This window comes from Rattus rattus, chromosome 3, assembly GCF_011064425.1.
Source record: "Rattus rattus isolate New Zealand chromosome 3, Rrattus_CSIRO_v1, whole genome shotgun sequence".
Classification (NCBI taxonomy): domain Eukaryota; kingdom Metazoa; phylum Chordata; class Mammalia; order Rodentia; family Muridae; genus Rattus; species Rattus rattus.
This window is the reverse complement of record NC_046156.1, coordinates 206,355,966-206,377,309: the sequence shown is the minus strand read 5'-3', so window position 1 is coordinate 206,377,309 and position 21,344 is coordinate 206,355,966. Positions and strand designations below refer to the sequence as shown.

General features: G+C 38.5%; 1 protein-coding gene across 1 annotated transcript in view; it reads right to left on the bottom strand.

Annotated features, from left to right (window-relative positions):
- The window catches only part of Xrcc4 (X-ray repair cross complementing 4), a 214,916-nt gene that overhangs the window by 62,948 nt on the left and 130,624 nt on the right, over positions 1 to 21,344 (bottom strand). The window contains exon 7 of the mRNA XM_032899059.1: positions 8,968 to 9,115. Within this exon, the coding sequence (XP_032754950.1) occupies positions 8,968 to 9,115 (148 nt within the window). The remainder of the gene's footprint in view (positions 1 to 8,967; positions 9,116 to 21,344) is intronic.

The following is a 21,344-nucleotide window of genomic DNA, read 5'->3' as shown; positions in this document are numbered from 1 at the left end:
TATCCTGATTTTGGAGACTCTACCAGAGGAATTTACCAATTGATACAATTGTACTAAATATTATATTAAAATAAATAAATACATTGATTTTTTCCAATAATAGAAAAAATATAATGGATGCTTGGTTACAGAAAAATGAAAATATTTAAAAACTGGACTTTCAAATTACGTTGAAAAAAGCTACCAAAGAGAAATTCCTACATGTATTTGTACCTAATAACAGGTTATACGATCCACGCTGCCAGCCTAGTATTGTAAGGCAAACATAGCAGAGGAGAGCTGAGAGACCCTGAGCTGCCACAGGGAGTGCTGCTCATCTCCAGGTGCAAGAGACTGCGGGCTTCGCAGCTCATCCTTGCCGTCTACATTTCGTGATTGATAGAAATGACCTTGTACTCCTTCTATAATCGGAAAATAAATAAAATGAAGCTCATTTCACTAAAACCAAATATAAAAACAAATGGGTTAATAGTAACTTTCTCCTTTATATTTTTAGCAACCAGTACCTTAATTTTTTTTTTAATTACATCTAACTCTGATTATATAAACAATGAAGAATTAGAGGGTTGGGAGGTGGATCAGTGGGTGGCTTGCTGCCCAAGTGGGCTGACCTAAGCTGAGATTCGCAGAACACATGTACATCCGGAGGTGGAAAGATGGGAATGATTCAAGGGAGCGCACAGCGACAGAGAGGAGACAGACAGAGGAGGCCTGGAAGCTGGCTCATGAGTTGTCATGCAGTGGGGAACAGGAGATCCTAAGACTACAAGGTCTTTTCAATCACAGTCTCACTTCAGAGTGTAGCCTTTTACCATGCACTAGCCACCTGAAATACACAGCTTACATAATTTTTTAATGGGAAACTTAAATAACTCAGAACACATAGCTCAAACTCCTTGGTACAGTTTGAGGAGAAACATCTGTAAAGTTTTAATATTTTTTTTTTTTATTATTTGGAAATCATGTTTGAGCTCTTTTTAGAAGACATCTACCACATAGAAAACGAAATAATTTCCATGAAATTATGCATGAAATACAGGAACCTACATGTATTCTATTTGTAGCCTGTGGAAATAGAGACAGTCTATAGAGGTTTCTAAATGCGATGCAAGAATTTGTCTATACCTTGGCCCAGTGCTTTAATGTCTTTGTCCTGCAATTGCAAATGAGGTGGTACTGGGTGTTGTCACATGTGTCCTATCACTCACCGAGTGACTTCTCATTTGGAGCAAGGGCCATCGATGTGGTGAGCAAACAACTTCCTAAACAGGATTGTACAAGGAACATAAAGTACACTAGAGGGTTTTCTTATAATTAACGTTAATGCCTAATATCATAACTGTGTTTGAAATCTCCTGGTATTATTATAAAACCACTGATGATTAAAGAATATCAGTGTGTCTCCCACATTATGGAGAATAAGTATTGTTCCTTAGGTTGTTAGTATGCCTGCCCTGTGTGTCTCAAGCTTGGAGAGCATGTGATGGCGGTGAATTGTTTGATGGTGCTATGCTTAAGAACATCTGGAAAGTCAGTCAAATAAATTGTTCCCTGTGGGGATTCTCAGAAAGCCTGCTGTATAAATGCCTGAACTATGAAGTTAGGAGGACGAAGAACTCCTGATGATTCTCATCGATTTCCACATAGTTTGGAGGAAGAGCCCTTCCTGGTTATCACCTCTCACACGTGCCTACACCATAAATGGTGTCACAGGAGTAGGCACTGAAGTCATCACCTAATTTCAATAAATGTGTGGCACCTACTGCGTATGTCTAACATGGAGGCACTTCGTTCCTATCTATCTCTTTGGCTTGTTTTGGACAACAAAATTTACATTTTGATACATGGTTTTGGAAATTACTTATTTCCATATTTTATTTCCTATCTTAGTTGCCAGAGTAATACTGGGTTGGTAATAATATGATATGGCTCTATCCTTATTTTTCTATCACATTTTTCTCAGGAAACCTGAGAGAAAAAATTTTATTTATAAGTCTTTATGAATAAGTAACCAAGCCTCTGTTAATATGTAATTTTAATCTCTTTAGATAAAACTGCTTTCTGCTGTGGTGTGGTGTGTGACATAAAATTTTGGAAGAAATAATAAAATTGTTAATCAACAAAAAGAATTTTGTGGAAAAATGTCTCCTCGATACTGTGCTATATAATAAGGTAAGGCTTCACCACGCTTTTCAGTGAGCTCTACAGCGATGGCCAGAGGCTGGGAGAACGTGCTGTTACCAGAGGCTGAGAGAATGTGCTATTATTGCTGAGAACCTGGCTTCAGCTCCCAGCACCTGGGGGTGGCTCACAAGCATCTAACACTCGAGTTCTAGGAGACCTACTATGCTCTTTTGACTTTCATAGGCACCTGGCACTTACATGGCAGACATACACGAATATATGCAAAACATCCATAAACTGAAATAAATTAAAAGTAACCAAAACTTGAAAGATAGATGCCAAATAAATCCAGAATTCAGTGTTATCTTATTTAGTTATTTTGCGATTACATTTTCATAGGAAGAAGTTTTATAATGCTTTTGTTGTCTCGGTATTGTACGTGGTGACATTACTGAAATATATAAATTTGAAAATTCTCACAACTTCTGCAAACTTTGCAAGTGGCTCATTTTGATGAACACAGAGGGGTGAGAAAACTGATGGAAACGTCTACAACCACAGCTCAGTGTGGTGCAGTGTGGCAAAGAGCAGGGATGCACCGCATATGGTTCCCTTGAATAGTGACAGTGCTGGGGCTCGCGGACAGTGAAGGATGACGCCACGAGGCATCGCCACACTGTCTGCATTAGTCACACTCATCTTTAAATAAATATTGATCGATATATACCAGATTTAAGGATTTCAGAATAATACTAGAAGCAGTAAATCATTAGCTATCTAAAAATATTCCTGAGAAAAGCATTTATATTTACCAGAAAGAAGCAAAATGACAGAGTACATCTGCACCGCTGGGCTGTGAATGCATGCCAAATTAAAGCTTTTATTTCTGTGAGCATCTAGTAGCCTTAGGAAGGTATTTCATTTTTTACTTTCTTGTATTACGAAAACGAAAGCTGCATTGTGAATCCATGGTCACACAACCTAAGAAGTTAGAACAGTTTAAACAAAACAGAAAAAAGTACAACTTTAGATACATTTAACTCATTATATCCTAAAGATGTAATAGTAGCCGAAATATCAGAATTTTCTGCCCAGTCCAAAATTTTGATAACTTAATGCTTAAAGATTTATTTTTATTAAAATATATTTGATCCCATTCTTTCCCTTCAAATTCTCTCAGACATTCTCAACTTCCCACTCATCAAACTTCATGCTCCCTTTCTCAAGTAATAAGCCAATGAGTAAAAAGTTAAAACCAAAACCAGCAAGCGAAAGAAAAATCTAATGAGAAAAATACCAGGAAAAGAGAAAAAGTACAGAAATAAAAAAGGAGTCATTTGTGCTGTCCAAGTTCCCGTAGGCATAGGCCTGGCCTGATTCCCCTTTCCAGATGGAGTCAACTGGAAAGAGCTTCTCAGAGCTAGGACTTTGTCTCCACTGCCCCATCCCAGTGCTTCTACCACATCTGGTCTTAACCTGTGCAGATTTGTGGATGTTGTCACTGTCTCTGAATTCATATGTGTATCAGTCCTGCTGTTTCTGGAAGATCCTGTTTCACCTCTGAATCCTATAAACTTTCTGAAAAGCCCATCTTCTGAATAGACTCTCAGGCCTTAGGAGAAGGGTTTGTTAAAGACATCCTGCTTAGCATTTAGTGTTCTAGAGCCTCCCCTCCCTGCATTATGTCAGCTGTGGACCTTTGCGCTAATGACCATGTGTTGTACAGAGCCTTCTCTGGTGTGGGCTGAGTCGTGCTGTGATCTACTGGCAGGGCACTATGTTATCAGGAGTCATTTGCCGTTGTGTTTATTTAGTGGAAAAATAGATTTTGATTTCAATGGGGATCATGAACTATTTAGTCTCGGGTTCCTGGACATTTTAGCAGTGTCAGGTATGAATTCCATCTCTCGGAGTAGGCTTTAAATCCACTATTTAAAAAGTGGTTAGCTATTCCCATGACATTAGTGTCTCCCTTGCACCAGTATTTTTATATGCAGGAATGTCACTGCTGTTTGTCACTGGGTCTGTAGCTAGGAGATATTAATTTTTCTCCTCTGGTAGAAATGCAAAGTACTTTCTAAAACTGTGGGCTCACATAAGTAAGGCTGAAGGTTTTATTTGGTCAACAGCTCAACTTCTCCATGTTGGATGGAATAAGTAAGTTGTGTCTCAGATATAGGGATTCACCATCCAGTTATAAAGAAAGAGTAAAAGGATCAAGCTGCACCAGAACAAAATGCAGAAAGGGGCCCCATGGAAGAAATAGGGGTCCCTGGGTCTGTACCAAGATGCCAAGTTCCTAGGCAATGGAGGTGGTATGGGAGGAGGGGCTCCTGTCGGCCGGCTACAGCAGGACTAAGGGTTATGTCTGCATAGACTAGAATGGAAGACAAGGAAGAAGTTCCCACCTACCGTGGCAGTTTTGGAACCCTGGTAGAGGGTGGGACTGCTGGTCATCCCAGTCCTAAACACATGCAGCAAAGAGTAAGAACTTGGGACTTGTGGCATGTACCAAGATGCTGGGTGCAAAGGGTATATAGAGGTGGGATGGAAGGAATAATTTGATATCTTAATGAGAGTTACAGAACAGCATCAACAGGCAGGAAAATGTGAAGAAAGAGTTGCTCTATAATATCAAAAGCAGGGATGCTCTTCTATGGGCTGAAAAGTAGAGTTCCTAACAAGGCTACATGCCCACTGTGATTGGGCCTGAGAGAACCAGCATTTTCTACTTTGTCTTTCTCTCTACTGTTATGTGCATAATCCCGAGATGTGTTTGCAGCAGATACTGTGCTTGAACACTATTTTCTACAACCCTCCCCCATGGTTCTGTTTAACTCCCCCTTTCCCCTCCAGGTTACAGATCAAATGACAATTCTTCAGGAGGAATCCTCTGTGGTGTTTGTAATACATCCTGAACACCTTGGAATCTGGGTTAATAAACACTCGTATCCTGTCATGCAGAGTAGGCTACATGAAATAAAGGATGGTGAATGCTTTGTTCAGCAGTGTATTTGAAGACATAGGAAAATATAATAATGCCTACTATTCATTTCCTCAGTCAGAGTAGAGTTAGGCGGCAGCTGTACAATGAATGCTAGCTAATGAGGCTATGCAGCCATCAGAGGAGACACAGAAGAAAGAGTATTGTAAGAGACTGTACTGTCTGGCTGTGTGTGTCAACCTGATACAAGCTAGAGTCAACAGAGAGGAAGAAGACTCGACTGAGGAAATGCCTCCATGTAATAAAGCTGGAAGGAGCTTTTTCAGTAATAAATGAGGGAGGGCCAAGCCCACGTGGATGGTGTCATCTCTGAGCTGGTTAGTCCTGGGTTCTCTAAGAAAGGCAGTTATTAGCACTGCTCCATTGCTCTACATCTGCTACTACACCTCCAGGAGCCTGCCTGCCCTGTGTGAGCTCCAGTCCTGACTTCCTTTAGTGAGGAACAGCAATGTGGAAGTATAAGCTGAGTAAACCCTTTCCTCCCCAACTTGCATTTTTGGTCATGGTGTTTCATCACAGCATTAGAAACCATAACTAAGGCCGGGAATGACCCAAATATTTAAAATTCCAAATGAGTTACAACGGTCTATTTCTCTTTCCCCCTGTCTTTGAGACGCTATGTCATTTAGCCCAGACAGGCATTAAGCTCACTATGTAGTCAACAAAGAGGATGACCTTAAATATCTGATTTCCTGCTACCATCACCTGTGTTGTGAGCACAGGTCTATATCACCATACCAAAATGCTGGGGACTGAACCCAGAACTTTGTGTATGCTAGATACTCATTTGACCAACAGAGCTACATTCTAGTCTAGGAGATATTTCTACTGAATATTTTTATGAATATAACAAAGGGAACACTTTATAGATTTTAGTAAAGTTTCCAAAGATTATACCTCCCTTAGTCCAATAAACTGAAGTAGAATATCAAATAAACAATTATAAGACATAGTGACCCATTTATTCTCTACCAACAGTTAAATGCTTTAAAGCAGTAAAAATCTATTTGTATGAGAAGCTAAGGTTGAGGACACTACCCTAGAATCAACCTAAATTTTACATACATACATACATACATACATACATACATACATACATACATATGAATTTCTTCGAGAAAAAAGCTTAGGAAAGGCTAGTCATCAGTATCCGGCCATGTTCTCCTTACCTCCCACCCCACCCCTGGGTCATAGCTCAGTCTATGTTTTTCTTGTCATTGGTGCTTTCTGTTTCATTTCCAGCTAAGAATATACATTTTTTTCAGAAGCTTCTTTTTCCACAGAAAGAATTGGAAATGTGGAACGAGTCATTAATTTTGTTTGAGCTCTAAAATTTCAACCTAGTATATACAATATGAAAAAGACCTTCTGAAATACAAAAAAAAAGGTATATTCTTATACATTAACATCTTATTTTAGTTGGAAGATGAACGTGGAATTACAAAGCAGGGTGCTGGAGACTCAACCTCTGATGGAGAAGCGCTAAACTAAACTGCCTTGAATCCTCAGAATTCTTACCTATGCTTTTCAGTTCTATACAAAAATGGTCTTCGGAGATGGTCCCACAACTCAAAAAAGATGATATGATTTAATACAACTTTTTTAAATATTGAAAACACGCTAATAAACTGACACAATCATTTTTCAAAACAGAAGGAAGCATCTTAGTATGGATGTTTTTAGAAGCAAAAGCATATTACTTTTATTTTAAAATTTTATAAAGTAGTCATGACTCAGGGCTAAAATCCTTTCATCTGTCTACCACGTACATATCAGAAACTAGTTTCAGCAACAATGAGTACATATATAATATTAATAATCTTAACACTTTATACTTTCTCCAGATCACTGAGAGGCATAAAATGCTGCTCTCCCATAGTTCGACACATTTGCTCCCTTACAGCCCAAGATTTTCATCAAACAAAATAATCAAAACAGTCAGTAACAAAATATATTGGATAACTACTTCTGTTTTTACCGCCCCTGAAGCCTTAAGATTATTATCTTGCCCAGCATGAAGCTGATATCCGGGAGTTAGTTTGCGGACTGACAAATGAAGGCAATAGTTCTCTAGTTGTTTGTAATTTATTCTTGGCTATAAAACCTATACAAATAGCATGGTAATTCTGATATAATTTAGGAATAATTCTTCACTAAGTAAGGCATAGTATGACTTGAATGGCAATATTTCTTTCAAATGGTTAAGCGCTGAGGAATGAACTCAGAGGACAAAGCTGAACAGCCAGAGTTCAGTGTATATTGATTTTTAAATGAGGTTATCTAGACACACGTACTATACACAACGGATCCTGCGCAAGGGACTAATACATCAGGCAAATTCTCAGAAATGAGTAATATACAAATCAATCGAATTTTATCACACAATTTTGTTTGCTTTGTTTTGGAGATAGGATCTTACTCTACAGTCAGTTGGCCTTGAGCTAAGTATACAAGAAGGCTGGCCTTGAACACTCTAGCATGCCCAGCCATAAGAGTGCTAAAATTACAGAGCAGAACAATTATAGTCATTTGTAATACATCTATGCAGAAACTTTTAAGAATTTCCTCTTATCTTGCCAGACTCCCAAGGCATGGCTTACACCTCATCATAACCTACTCCCTATAAAATTCTAAAAGATTTTGGCCTAAGGATCACTTTACACTTTTAACCTTTTTAAGTATATCAGGAGTACTTGATCCACATTCTTGTCTATGTGAACTACAGAGGACACCTTGAAAATTAACACTAAAATATTCATTAACTATTTTAAGGTTATACAAGTCTTTTTGACACATGAATAACATCATTTTTAAATTGATTTTTTTCTTTTTTCTTTTTTTTTCGGAGCTGAGATTATAATATAATATTTCTCCCTTCCCTCTCCTTTCTTGCAAACCTTTCCATACACCTCTCTCCACTCTCCTTCAAATTCATGGTCTCTTTTTTTCACTTAGTGGAATAACTTGATTCTTTATGAATATTTTCCAAACAAACAAACAAACAAACAAAGAAACAAAAAGAAGCTTGTTTGCAAATTTGTTTGGTGGTGGCTTGACTGAAGCAGCTCAATTTTGATAGGCTTCTGCACTTTCTCAACTGTGTCACACTGTATTACTGAGGATGTAAAGAAAACTCAGCTTTACATAGTTACAGAGTTGAGGAAGGGAAGGGGAAACCACAAGGAAGGGCCTGAGAGCCACGGGAGTTCTCTTAGCACAGGATGAAAGGAACTAATAACACCATCTGCAAAATTACCACAACTTATAGGAAAAAGAATAAATTCCTCATTGAATATCAATCCACATATTCACTGATTCAACTGATAATACTAGTCATGAATACCCACTATCTTGTTATATTGAAATATAATTTTTACTTTAAATTAGAATACAAATTCAAGTTTGAAACAGAGTAAAAATAAAGTATATACTATCAAAGTTTGATAAAATAAACAGAAGACCAGAGAAAGGGACTTTACAAGAGGTGGGGGACAAGCATAACTAGATAGAGTGGCTAATTTGAATGTGATTTGGGTGCCCTTTATGCAATAAATTGGATTGAAATGCTTCCTGAACACAAGATGCATTGTAATACTTTAGTATTCTACATATCTTTTCTAATTAAACTATGAAAAGCACAACAAAACCATGCTTATATTTTTGGAATTAATATTTGGCCTTAAATATTAATATGGATTAAGCAAATACTAGAAAAAGATATCACCTGAAGTGCTTTATAACGTAATTTCATCCCTAACAGTAAGCTATCACCTGAGGAGCTCTAATCTCGGGGTAGTCTCCAAGGGATGCAGCACAGCTGTAGAGATGCTCACACTTACCTTTCCTTCTCCTGTAGTGGCAGCTCCTGTGGAGCCATTTTAGGTTCTGTCCCAAGATTTGTCTGCATTCGGTGTCTCCTTTTCCTACTTGGTGCAATATCAGTGACATCTGGACTTGAAAATAAGGAATCATCCTTATCAAGGGTATCTAAAACAAAATAGAGATCCAATGCATGTAATTTATGTTAAATATTAAATTGCTTCCTCAGTGATGACATTAGTGGTACAGTGAAGATATAGCAGGACTATTCTCACAAACCTTTATGTACAGTTGGTAATGTGAAAACGTAGATGGCATACAATACTTCACTACAAATGGGAGAATTATGACCAGGGTCCGCTAGATAATTTGGCTAAAGTAGTCATTGTCTGTCTGTCTGAGGCAAGCATGTTCTCCACTAATATAAGAAAAACGATGTAGGGATGCATCAAGCAAGTTAATTCAGAGCAGTGATACCATGAATGTGGAAATTGTTAGTTACAGAAAAATCACATATTTAAAAATCAAATGACCTTAAAATAAGAAGAAGATAAAACATATTAGTGAAAGAGAAATTTAATGTGACTACAGTATGAAAGCCTCAGAGCGGCTGTACTTGTGAGGCAGAGGCAACAATGGATGTGGTTTATGTGTTTTCTATTGATCGAGTTCTAATTGTGGGTACTAACAATACTTGCTAGTTAACCAATGCACAAACTATTCTACCATAATCCATGTTTCATTGAAAAGGGGGGGTGTCTGAGGCAGTACAATAATGATATCAACATGATTTGAGCTTTCAATATGTCTTCTTAGCATGTATATATATATGTATATATATATATATATATACAGATACACACACACACGCATGCACACACTTTAATATACCCTCATATGTTATTTAATGGTTACCAGAAAAAAGGTGTTTCAGAAGTAAAAAGAAAACTTGGACGCTATACAGACACTTAGGATGCAGAAAGTTGGAAACACTGTGACGGGTCAGTGCTTCATTACAAACAGCAGCTGATTCAGTAAAGACAAGGAGTCAGCAAGTATGGTTTTCAGAAGTTAATTCTCTCCTCAAGTGCACACTACTGCTAGGGATATGTAAAAACATATCCCCGAATCCTTAATAGGATCTTAATTCTTTACTTTTGAGGCAGGTTCTCACTATGTAGTTATAGGTAGCCTTGAATTTGCTGTGTAGAGCCACTCCAACCTCAAAATCATGTAGACCAGTCTGCCTCTACTTTCCCAGTCCTAGGATTGCGGTTAATCCACCACTATACCTGGCTAGACTGTTGATTTGAATGACACATTAGAAGCTGATGCATTCAAAGCCTATAACATCCATTTTCAAGGAGGCATGATGCAAATAGTCAGCTGATTATGATGATAAACTCACATGCTGCATGAGATTTAACGCAGCCAGGACGTTTATTAGGGTTACAAATAGAGATCTAACAAAAACCACGACAGAACTGTAACGTTCTGAATGCTAGGTCCAGTTCTTAGTTGGTTTCGCAAGCAAACACCACTAACTTTGGTATGAGAATGAATGGCTCTGAGATACATATGTCTGCATGCAAATATATATATATATCCCGTGGTTGTATAGAGTCATGTAAGTTGAGTTCCCATGTGCTGGCGCGATAGTAGCACATAGCATGTGGGACTAACCAACAATATCTAATTGGATTTAAGACCCACTTCATGAGATGCAATGCATCCCATACACTGCTCACATGGCGAGGAATCTGAGAACAGATATACAAAGGACTTATGGGAAGATCAAATTCTATTGTTCTGCTAAACAAACATAGCTTTAAAATACTACGAACGATATTCTCTTAGAACAGTGTTTTGCTCAGCCCTCATTAGAAAAGCTTCTTCCTGCATGGGAACAAATGTAGAGCCCCCCAGGTAGACAATGTGCAGAGAGTGAGAGAATTCGGAGCACCCAGCAGTAGATGGGATTTCACAATCAAATCCCTCGCTTCGGGTCTTAGAGAAGGCGATGGAAGAGAAGGCAGAGAGAGTAAGGGCATGAGGTAATGAAGGACATCCAGTCAGTAAGGTCTTTTAAATACAGCAGGCTCAGTGCACATATGAACTCAACGTCACTTGCAGTATACAGAGGGCCTGCACAGCATACGGAGGGCCTGAAGTGTCTGGGGCAGATGGGGTCTCAGTGCTGAGATGGGAAGCAGATAAAATCCCCATCCCTAAACCTAGAAGGTATCTAAAATTGGTAACTACTCAGAATAAAAGAATCTTTCAAAGGAGTCTTATTCAGGATAGAAAGCATTCCTAAGGGCAGGTCCCAGGCCAGCATTAAGTCAACACATTGACATCGCTAGAAAGAGTTTGTCTCATAATTTCTTTTTCAGGGAAATTGTTTAAAATGAAAAGTCCTTTGCATATACATTATGGCTCCCCGTTTTGTGTTTTGATCCAGTTCGTGTGGGTATGAATGCATGTGTCTGCATCTTTCCTTTTACTCTGCTTTTTCTGTTTGTTTTGTACTGTTCCTTTTTGTTTTTATTTTATTTTATTATTTTTCTTTTTCTCCCTTTTTATTGCATATTTTATTTATTTACATTTCAAATGTTATCCCCTTTTCCAGTTTCCTCTCTGTTAACCCCCTATCCCCTCCCCCTCCCCCTGCTTCTTTGAGGGAGCTTCCTTACCTATCCACCCACTCCTACATCACCACCCTGGCATTCATCTACACTGGAGCAGGATCCAGGGCCTCCCCTCCCACTGATGCCAGGTAAGGCCATCTTTTCTTTAGATGCCTGTTTGTATTCTAAGGAGAGAAAGCGTATAGATCTAGACAGGAAGGGAAGTGAGAAATATCTGAGAGGGAATTGGGAAATGGGAGTCTTATCAGAATATATTGTCTAAATAATCCAATTTCAATAAAATAAAAAGAGAGAAAAACAAAACAGGTAAGTGTGGGCTACATAGTAACCACGAGGATAAAGGTGACTCATAGATGATGAATGGAAGACCTTTCAACTGCAGATGGGACAGTCAGAATGTCTACTGATGGGACAGTAACTTATCTAGAACTGTACCCTTAGAGTTCCCAGTTTTACATCCTGCCATCAGTTGTTTGCCATCACTTTTCACCTTTCAGCATTTCCAGTAACGTCAAACAAGCCAGCAGAGGAAAAAGCCCACTGCCAAGCATCCTGCTCAAGCTGAAGCACTGACTGGCAGGGGCTCTGCCCGGAGCCTTAAGTTCTCACCGTGTTTGCTGCTCTGGATACCAGGGATCTTGACACAGACCCTGCTATTATAAAAGGTGCCTCACAAAAAGCCACACTACTCATCTGACAGCAGAACTGCAGGGTCTTGGCAGCAAAACGAAGACATGAGGAGAGTTTTGGCTTCCCTGTGTATTCTCAATGTCAAATTAAATGATCCTTGGTTAAAGTGCCAGAAATTTGGATAAATCTCATGGGAAAAAGAGAGAGAGGAAAAAAAAAAGCGTTGTAAACTTCAGTTTTGGACCAAGAGACACTTATGTTTTTACTTTTTTGTTTTGGTTTGCTTTAGTTTTTGGGTCAAACATGACTGAACAAATGAAACGACTCCTAATTCCTAATGATACTCATATAACATAAAATGATGGTCATTATCAGAGAGCTTTCTCTGGCAGCAGATAAGAGTAGTTATAGAGACCCATAGCATAGCCAGACATTTTGATAGAGGGTGAGGGAGGATAAGGGGGAGAGGGAGGGGGAGGGCGGAGGACAAGGAGGAGAGAGAGAGCGAGAGAGCAAGAGAGCGAGAGAGCGAGAGAGCGAGAGCGAGAGCGAGAGCGAGAGAGAGAGAGAGAGAGAGAGAGAGAGAGAGAGAGAGAGAGTATATCAGGGAATCCCTGGAAGTGGTAGAAGTACCCCTTCATGTGCTCTCCTCCCCACACAACAGTGAGGCTCACCATTAGCTAGTCACGGCATTGGCACCATACTTTTTTTTTTATTTAAAAAATTTTTTATTATATATTTCTTTACTTACATTTCAAAGGTTATTCCCCTTCCTGGTTTCCTGTCCATAAGCCCTCATTCCCCCCCTCCCCCTCCCCCATACTGGTATTTCCCCTATACATTCTCCTTAATGCCTTCCCCCATATTCCCCTACACTGGGGCTCCAACCATGGCAAGACCAAGGCTTTCCCTTCCATTGGTGCCCCAACAAGGCTATTCTCTGCTACATATGCAGTTGGAGCCCAGTTCATGTATAGTCTTTCGGTAGTGGTTTAGTCCCTGGAAGCTCTGGTTGGTTGGCATTGTTGTTTTTATGGGGTTCAAGCTCCTTCACCTTTTTTAATCCTTCCTCTAACTCCCCCAAGGGGGTCCTATTCTCAGTAAGGTGTTTTGCTGCTAGCATTGAGCTCTGTATTGGACATGCTCTGGATATGTCTCTCAGGAGAGATCTATATCCAGTCCTTTCTGCATGCATTTTTTAGCTTCATCAATCTTAACTAGTTTTGGTGGCCATATATACATGGGCCACATGAGGGGCAGGCTCTGAAGGGCTGTTCCTTCAGTCTCTGCTCTAAACTTTGCTTCCATATCCCCTCCTATGAATATTTTTACCCCTTTTAAGAAGGAGTGAGAGCATCTGAATTTTAGTCATCCTTCTTCTTGAGCTTCCTGTGGTCTGTAGATTGCATCTTGGGTAATTTGAGGTTTTTGGCTAATATCCACTTATCAATGAGTGCATGCCAAGTGTGTTTTTCTGTGATTGAGTAACCTTACTCAGGATGATATTTTCTAGTTCTTTCCATTTGCCTATGAATTGAACATAGTCATTGTTTTTGATAGCTGAGTGGTACTCCATTGTGTAGATGTACCACATTTTTTGAATTCATTCCTTTGTTGAAGGGCATCTGGGATCTTTCCAGCTTCTGGCTATTATAAATAAGGCTTCTATGAACATAGTGGAGCATGAGTCTTTGCTGTATATTGGAGCATCTTTTGGGCATATGCCCAAGAGAGTTATAGCTGGGTCCTCAGGTAGTGGAATGTTCAATTTTCTGAGGAACCTTCAGACTGATTTCCAGAGTGGTTGTACCAGTCTGCAATCCCACCAACAATGGAGGAGTGTTCCTCTTTCTCCACATCCTTGCCAGCATTTGCTGTCATATGAGTTTTTTATCTTAGCCATTCTGACTGGTGTGAGGTGGAATCTCAGGGTTGTTTTGATTTGCATTTCCCTGATGACTAAGGATGTTGAACATTTCTTTAGGAGCTTTGTGGCCATTCGATAATCCTTAGCTGAGAATGTTTGTTTAACTCTGTACCCCATTTTTTAATAGGGTGATTTGTCTCTCTGGAGTCTAACTTCTTGAGTTCTTTGCATATTTTGGATATAAGCCCTCTCTCTGTTGTAGGATTGGTAAAGATCTGTTCCCAATCTGTTGGTTGCTCTTTTTTCCTAATGACCGTGTCTTTTGTTTTACAAAAGCTTTGCAGTTTTATGAGTTCCCATTTGTCGATTCTTGATCTTAGAGCATAAGCCATTGGTGTTTCATTCAGGAAATTTTCCGCAGTGCCCATGTGTTCGAGACTCTTCCCCACTTTTTCTTCTATTAGTTTGAGTGTATCTGGTTTGATGTGGAGGTCCTTGATCCATTTAGACTTAAGCTTTGTACATGGTGATAAGAATGGATCTATTTGCATTCTTTTTCATGGTGACCTCCAGTTGAACCAGCACCATTTGTTGAAAATGTTATCTTTCTTCCATTGGATGATTTTAGCTCCTTTGTCAAAGATCAAATGACTATAGGTGTGTGGGTTCATTTCTGGGTCTTCAATTCTATTCCACTGGTCTATCTGCCTGTCTCTGTACCAATACCATATAGTTTTTATGACTATTGCTCTGTAATACTGCTTGAAATCAGGGATGGGGATTCCCCCAGAAGTTCTTTAATTGTTAAGGCAACATAGTTCTTATATTAAATTGTAGAATGAAGGAGGTATTGACCATGACAGTTACTAATCAACTAAGCAGGGCTCACGTAGGCTCATAGAGACTGACATGTCAAACATGAGGTCTACATGAGCAGACCCAGTTCCTCTGCATATATGCTATAGGCATAACTTGTTGGTTTTGTGGAACTCCTCACAGTGGGAGCCGCTGCCTCTCTGATTCTTTTGCCTGTCCTTAGGACTCCTTTCTTCCTATTGGGTTGCTTTGGCCAGACTCTGAATGTGAGAGGTTTTGCCTTGTCTTTTTGTGTCCTGTTTTATTTGGATCTTGACCTTTGGAAGCCTGCTTTTTTCTAAAGAGGAAAGAGAGAGGAGTGGATCCAATGGAGAGGGAGTGTGGGAGCAGGCTAGGATTGTGAAAGTAACTATTCACCAGATGTAACTGTCTTCTCAGAGGCTAGATACTGAATTAGATCACCCTTTCTAGCTCTTTCTGAATTCAGGCTACCTGTTCAGCTCAGCTGTTCTGGCTGAAACTTCTCTTCAAGATGACTGAGTCTGAATTGCTCTGCTTGGCCTCAAACTAATTCTAGTAATCTGTTCTAATCTCATTCGCTGGCTTGTTCTTATTTTCGGGCTTCAAGTTCACTGCACTGTACCCACTACACTGACTCTCATCAGCCTGACTCAATTCCACTGCACTGAACTCACCTCACTGAACAGAACTGACTCTTTTCCTTTACTGCTCTTAAGTAGGTTTTTTTCTTGAAAGTTGGGCTTATACTAGCCCTGACTCATTTTGTCAAATCTTCCTCTGAATTGTCACTTTGTCTGCCCCTCAGTTAGACATCATTGTTGGAAATTAAAGGTTGTACAAAGGGATCCACCCAGAGGGATTAAAAGTGTGTCCTATAGTGTTTCTGCATAGCTAGATCACACAGACTGAGAAGGTCTTCGGATAAGATCGGAGCAGTCCATGTTGCTGGATTAAAATTCCTTTACATAGGAGAAATGGAGGGAGGAGAAACTGTGGTTGAGATGTATTTTGTAAGAGAAGAATGTATTTTCAACAAAAACAAAATAAAAAAGACAGAAAAATTATTTACATGCTATTTATTATTTATTTTGGTTCTTATTCTACAACTTTATAGAGATTTTCTCTCCATATAATGAACAGCTTGTTACATTCTAATGAAGAGAGCCAGATTTCTTCTTTTCAGTCCATACACATTTACACCCATCCCTTCATGTGCTCTCCTCCCCACACAAGTGGCCTGAGGCTCACTATTAGCTATTCATGGTATTGCCAATGTAGCTCTTATATTAAGTTATAGAACGAGGGAGGTACTGATCATTAATCTTAGACCAGGAAACAAATTTTCTCTATCTATCTATCTATCTATCTATCTATCTATCTATCTATCTATCTACCTATCTATCTAATATATCTATATATCTATATATCTATCTATATCTATATCTATATCTATCTATATATATATCTATATATATCTTACAAAGGTCAGAGACAAATAAGAAAAACATCAATTACTTCCCAGGCTCATAACAAAGTACTAAGATCCTAGAATTTTTGTGACTCCAACTTAGTTTTACGAACTTATCCTAGGGAACACCTCTGTCATGATACCAAGGTGTCCAGTGACACTAATAGACACATTTGTTCCTTGCTCACACTTCAGAACTAACTCATTTTCCTCATCTCTCTAAATTCTACCCCACAGATATCTTCTTCTTTTCCTTGGTGTTCAGAGTTTCAGGTATTCATTTTACACATCCTATCTTCTGATGCTGATATTCTCTTTCTATACAACCTTCTCTCTCCAATTAGAATTTGAACATTAGTGATGATATATACATCTTACACATGGAAATATTGCTACCTCACAAGAAATTCAGTATTTTCATATATGAAAAATCAGAACATGGAAGTTCTTATTTTCAAAGTCTAACTTACTTAGAATCCTAAGAAGAGAGGAGGAGAAAACGGAGGGGGAGCACATGAGTGTGGATCTCCACTCCTGCCACTTATCATGGGGAAGTAGTAGAACTCAAATTCCTCAGTTGAAAAGATTTAAACCAATTCTGAATTCTGATATAATAAAAAACAATCACATATAAACTAATTAGATATTACTTTATACAGGTAACATCTTATTTTTAATGCAGAAACATGAGATACACATGACAATTGCAGTATTAATACTTTTGAGCTTATAGAAAAATGAGATTTATACTAATGAATTTTAAGAATGATTTTTTAGGGGAATATCTACATCTTTTCATAAATTAAAAAGGCAAAAGGGAAACTGGTAGATTTTCAGTAAATAGATAACCCAATTGTCACAAAATGTCCATCTACCATGTGAATCCTCAGATCATTGGGTTACTCCATTCACTTGATTATTTTGCCAGAATGTAGTAGGTATTACAATCAGAAAAGCACATTCTTTTATTTCTAAGATATAAAACATTAAGGGGGGGAAGACAATCCTTAATCTGAAACCCCAGGAAACATATTTTTTCCCCTCAGAGAAAGCAAACATCCTAATGTCCGAGGCTACCTTGCCCATCTGTGCTTTGTCTTAGTGACAAGAACTAAGATAATCAGGAAAAGGAGCTGAGATAAGGTGGGCTACACCACACTTCAAAAACCATTATCTCAAGTGATCTATCCGAGGTAGTAAATTTGTAATCAACATTATTTTTCCTCATCATTCATCAAGTAGCCCTCTTTCAAAGCTGTAATCACTTGGCATCTTGATTTCATGACCTGCTGAATACCTGGTGACATCTCACACAGAAGGTCAACAGTGTAACCTATTCACCAGCTATAATTTTAAGAAAATGAACACACAATACCAAACACTGCAAGCATGTGTCTGCATATGTACACACCAGCAGGGCAATGCACATTAGCGTTTGTCAAGCTTCTCTCTGGCCAGCATAGCTGGAATACAAATTTCAATACAGATATTTATTAAGGTAACATAAGAAGTTATTTTTGCAATGCTAGTACTCTAAAAATCAGAATCAGAGTAAGCCACTAACCATAAAGTACACACTCCAGAACTATTGATAGTATAAAAAAATGTGGGATGATTGGTTACAATAAGTAGCACTCTTCATCCCCAACATAAATCGTCATCTATGTTTCACATGTCATCTTAATTAAATCATTAGTAGTAAAATTCTATTCTTTATACAATAGGTTATATTATTTTTCACTAACTAGAGTCTTCTCTCAGGCACTGTTCAGAAGATACTCATAATGTTTACAGCCAAATAGGACGGGGGAATGCAACTATTACAAAAAGCCACATAGAGTATATTATAGCACAAAGTTTGGAAAAAGATGTTACAACATTTAAACCATTACCTTTCAGTATTATATTCTTACAATTATTCTGTCATGTGGGGCTTCAGGCTTTGAAAGTTACCCTGATTCCTGTTTGAGAGAGGTCGAATCCCCCAGAGATCCTAAAAGGGACAGCAGGAGCATTCCCAGTCTCCCAGGAGATCCAGGAGTCAAGTAGCTGCACACTCCCCACCCCAGACCCCTGTAGAAAGGGTTAAGACAGATCAGTCACATAGGGCAATGCCCAGAACCCCTACTCCACAGGTGAGGACGTGACCACAGGTCACTAAGGCTCAAGACAGATCAATCATAGAAGCAGGACCACGTCCGGAATATGTAGATAATTATGTATTCCAAAGCCCTCAGGCCAAACCAATAGGAAGTACCTGCTGTCAGACAATGACCCATCCAAAACTGTATTTAAGAATCCTGTTCAGAAGGATTAAAACTGTGCAGGAATTACTCCATCATCTGACAGCTTCTGTCATAGGAGTTGTAACACCACTGCTTGGGGAAGAGATATGCTCTCCTGAAATCAACTCCAGAAGTCCCCCTGCATCCCTCCCTGCAAGTCAGTCCCTGGCTTGCTAAGTCTGGCTTGAAAAAGAAGGGAACAGCACCAGTGGAAGCTGCAAAAAGCCATTTCCCTCCCTGCCCCAGTTCTCTTTCCTTCTCCTGAACCCATGTAGCTATCTGGACCAGCGATCTCTGTGGAAAACTCTGGCATGGAGGACCACACTGTTAAGCTTCACATTTCCTTGGTTTTTTTGTTTGTTTCTTTGTTTGTTTTTGTTTTTTGGTTTTTTGGGGTTTTTTTTGCCAAAGGTCTATTAAAAGTTGATTTCTAATACTGTGTTCATTATTTATAGACACTTTTTTTGAAAGTATAATTGTTAATTTGAAATGGTTATTAAAAAAGATTTCCCAAGAGGAAGCAATTAAGTCTATTTACTTCTGAGCAACTGGCTAAAGGAAGGTGAAATACGAAGTTTACGGTGCAGTGTAATTGTTTTACATGGTGCTGTGCTGAGGATCAAACCTAGGACGAGGCACATGGTGCGCAAGCATCTTGCTATTGAGCTGTACCCCAAATCCTAGAGGATATTCTAGAGCAAACTCAAAGAAAATGTGACTCGGACCTTCCTAGTCATTGTCTACGTCTTTCAGAAAGCTATTCAATATCTCTAGTACACTTCACTGCACTAAAAATAATTAACTTCAAACTTACCAGCATCATAAAGCCATGATAGAATTATCATATGTGCTAGTAATATTGGCAAAATGTATAAAACAGAGTAATTCTAGAATATAAACTCATTGATTAAGTGTAATAAATTTTAAATACTAATTGAGTTAAAGTAATTCCAAAATTAGTTTCTGTTTATGTTATTAAATATTACACTATTGATTATGTCTGCTGCCATCAAACTCGTTAGCATTTAAAAAGTTACCTAGAATAGCAGTTTATGAAAGAACCCCATTAAGCATTCAGTTTATATAACATTACTGTTAAAATAACAAACCTTGGAAAGTACTTTTAATGGTTATTAACTTTTCACAAAACAAAACTATAATTCCTCAGTTTGCAACAGTTACTCATGTTGTGCAATGCTTGAGCCAACAGAGAGATCATTGTTCTGGGACAGGTGTGGGCTTCAGTCAATAGAAAACATTTGCTGGTGTTTGTTCACACAGGTTTCTATGAGTTTGGGTTTTTCTTTTTTTTCTCTTGATGAAATTTTAATGAAATGTAACTCCTTATAAAGCTTGTGCAGTATTTCAGTAAAAAGAGAAACAAATAGATAAAGTTAAATAAAGTAAAAAACATTTTAATGAGGTATAGGAATTCTTTCAGTTTCCCTTTCTTAAATACATCACCAGTATGTACTCTGAAATAATTTACTGTTAACAGGTTAGAACTAGAAAATGATTACTAGTTTAACTAATAATTTAAAAGTCACAATCTGCTAAGAGTAGTCAAGGAGAAGGAAGTACTTCAGAAATGGTGAATGGGACTCAGTTGCAAGGTCTACAAGCTCTCTCTCTCTCTCTCTCTCTCTCTCTTTCTCTCTCTCTCTCTCTCTCTCTTTAACTCTTCTCTCTCTCTCTCTCTCTCTCTCTCTCTATCTCTTTCTCTCTCAGCAAGAGCAGCAGGAAAAAGGATATGACTAAGATTGCATGACAATATTCACTTCTTTTTGTCAGTTCATACTTATTCTTAGATAGCTTAAAATAATGTTGATGAAGTAAGGAAAGGCACTCAAGGCCCATACCTAAACATAGTGAAAGCCATATCCACCAAACTAATAGCCAACGGCAAACTAAATGGAGAGAAACTTGAAGCAATCCCACTAAAATCAGGGGCTAGACAAGGCTGCCCACTGTCTACCTACTTATTCAATATAGTAACAGTTAGAAAACAAAACGTGGTCCAAGGGATTCAAATTGGAAAGAAAGAAGCTAAAATATCACTACTTGCAGTTGATATGATAGTATACTTAAGTGATTCCAAAAGTTCCACCAGAGAAATACTAAGCCTGATAAACAACTTCAGCAAAGTGGCTGGGTATAAAAATAACTCAAACAAATCAGTAGCCCTCCTCTACTCAAAGGATAAACAGGAATTAGGAGAACGAAATTAGGGAAAGGACACCCTCCACAATAGACACTATTGGGGTGACTCTAACCAAGCAAGTGAAAGATCTGTATGACAAGAACTTCAAGTATCTGAAGAAAAAATGAAGACTTAAGAAGATGGAAAGATCTCACATGTTCAGGATCAGCACGATTAACATAGTAAAAGTGGCCATTTTACCAAGAGTAATCTACAGATTTAATGCAATCTCCGTCAAAATTCCAACTCAGTTCTTCACACAGATAGACAGAGCAAGTCTCAATTTCATCTGGAGTAACAAAAATCCCAGGATGGTGAGAACTATTCTCAAAATAAGAGAACTTCTTATAGAATCAGCATCTCTGACCTCAAGCAGTACTACAGAGCAATAGTGATAAGAAATGCATGATATTGGTCCAGAGATAGGCAAGTAGATCAGTGGAATGGAATTGAAGACCTGGA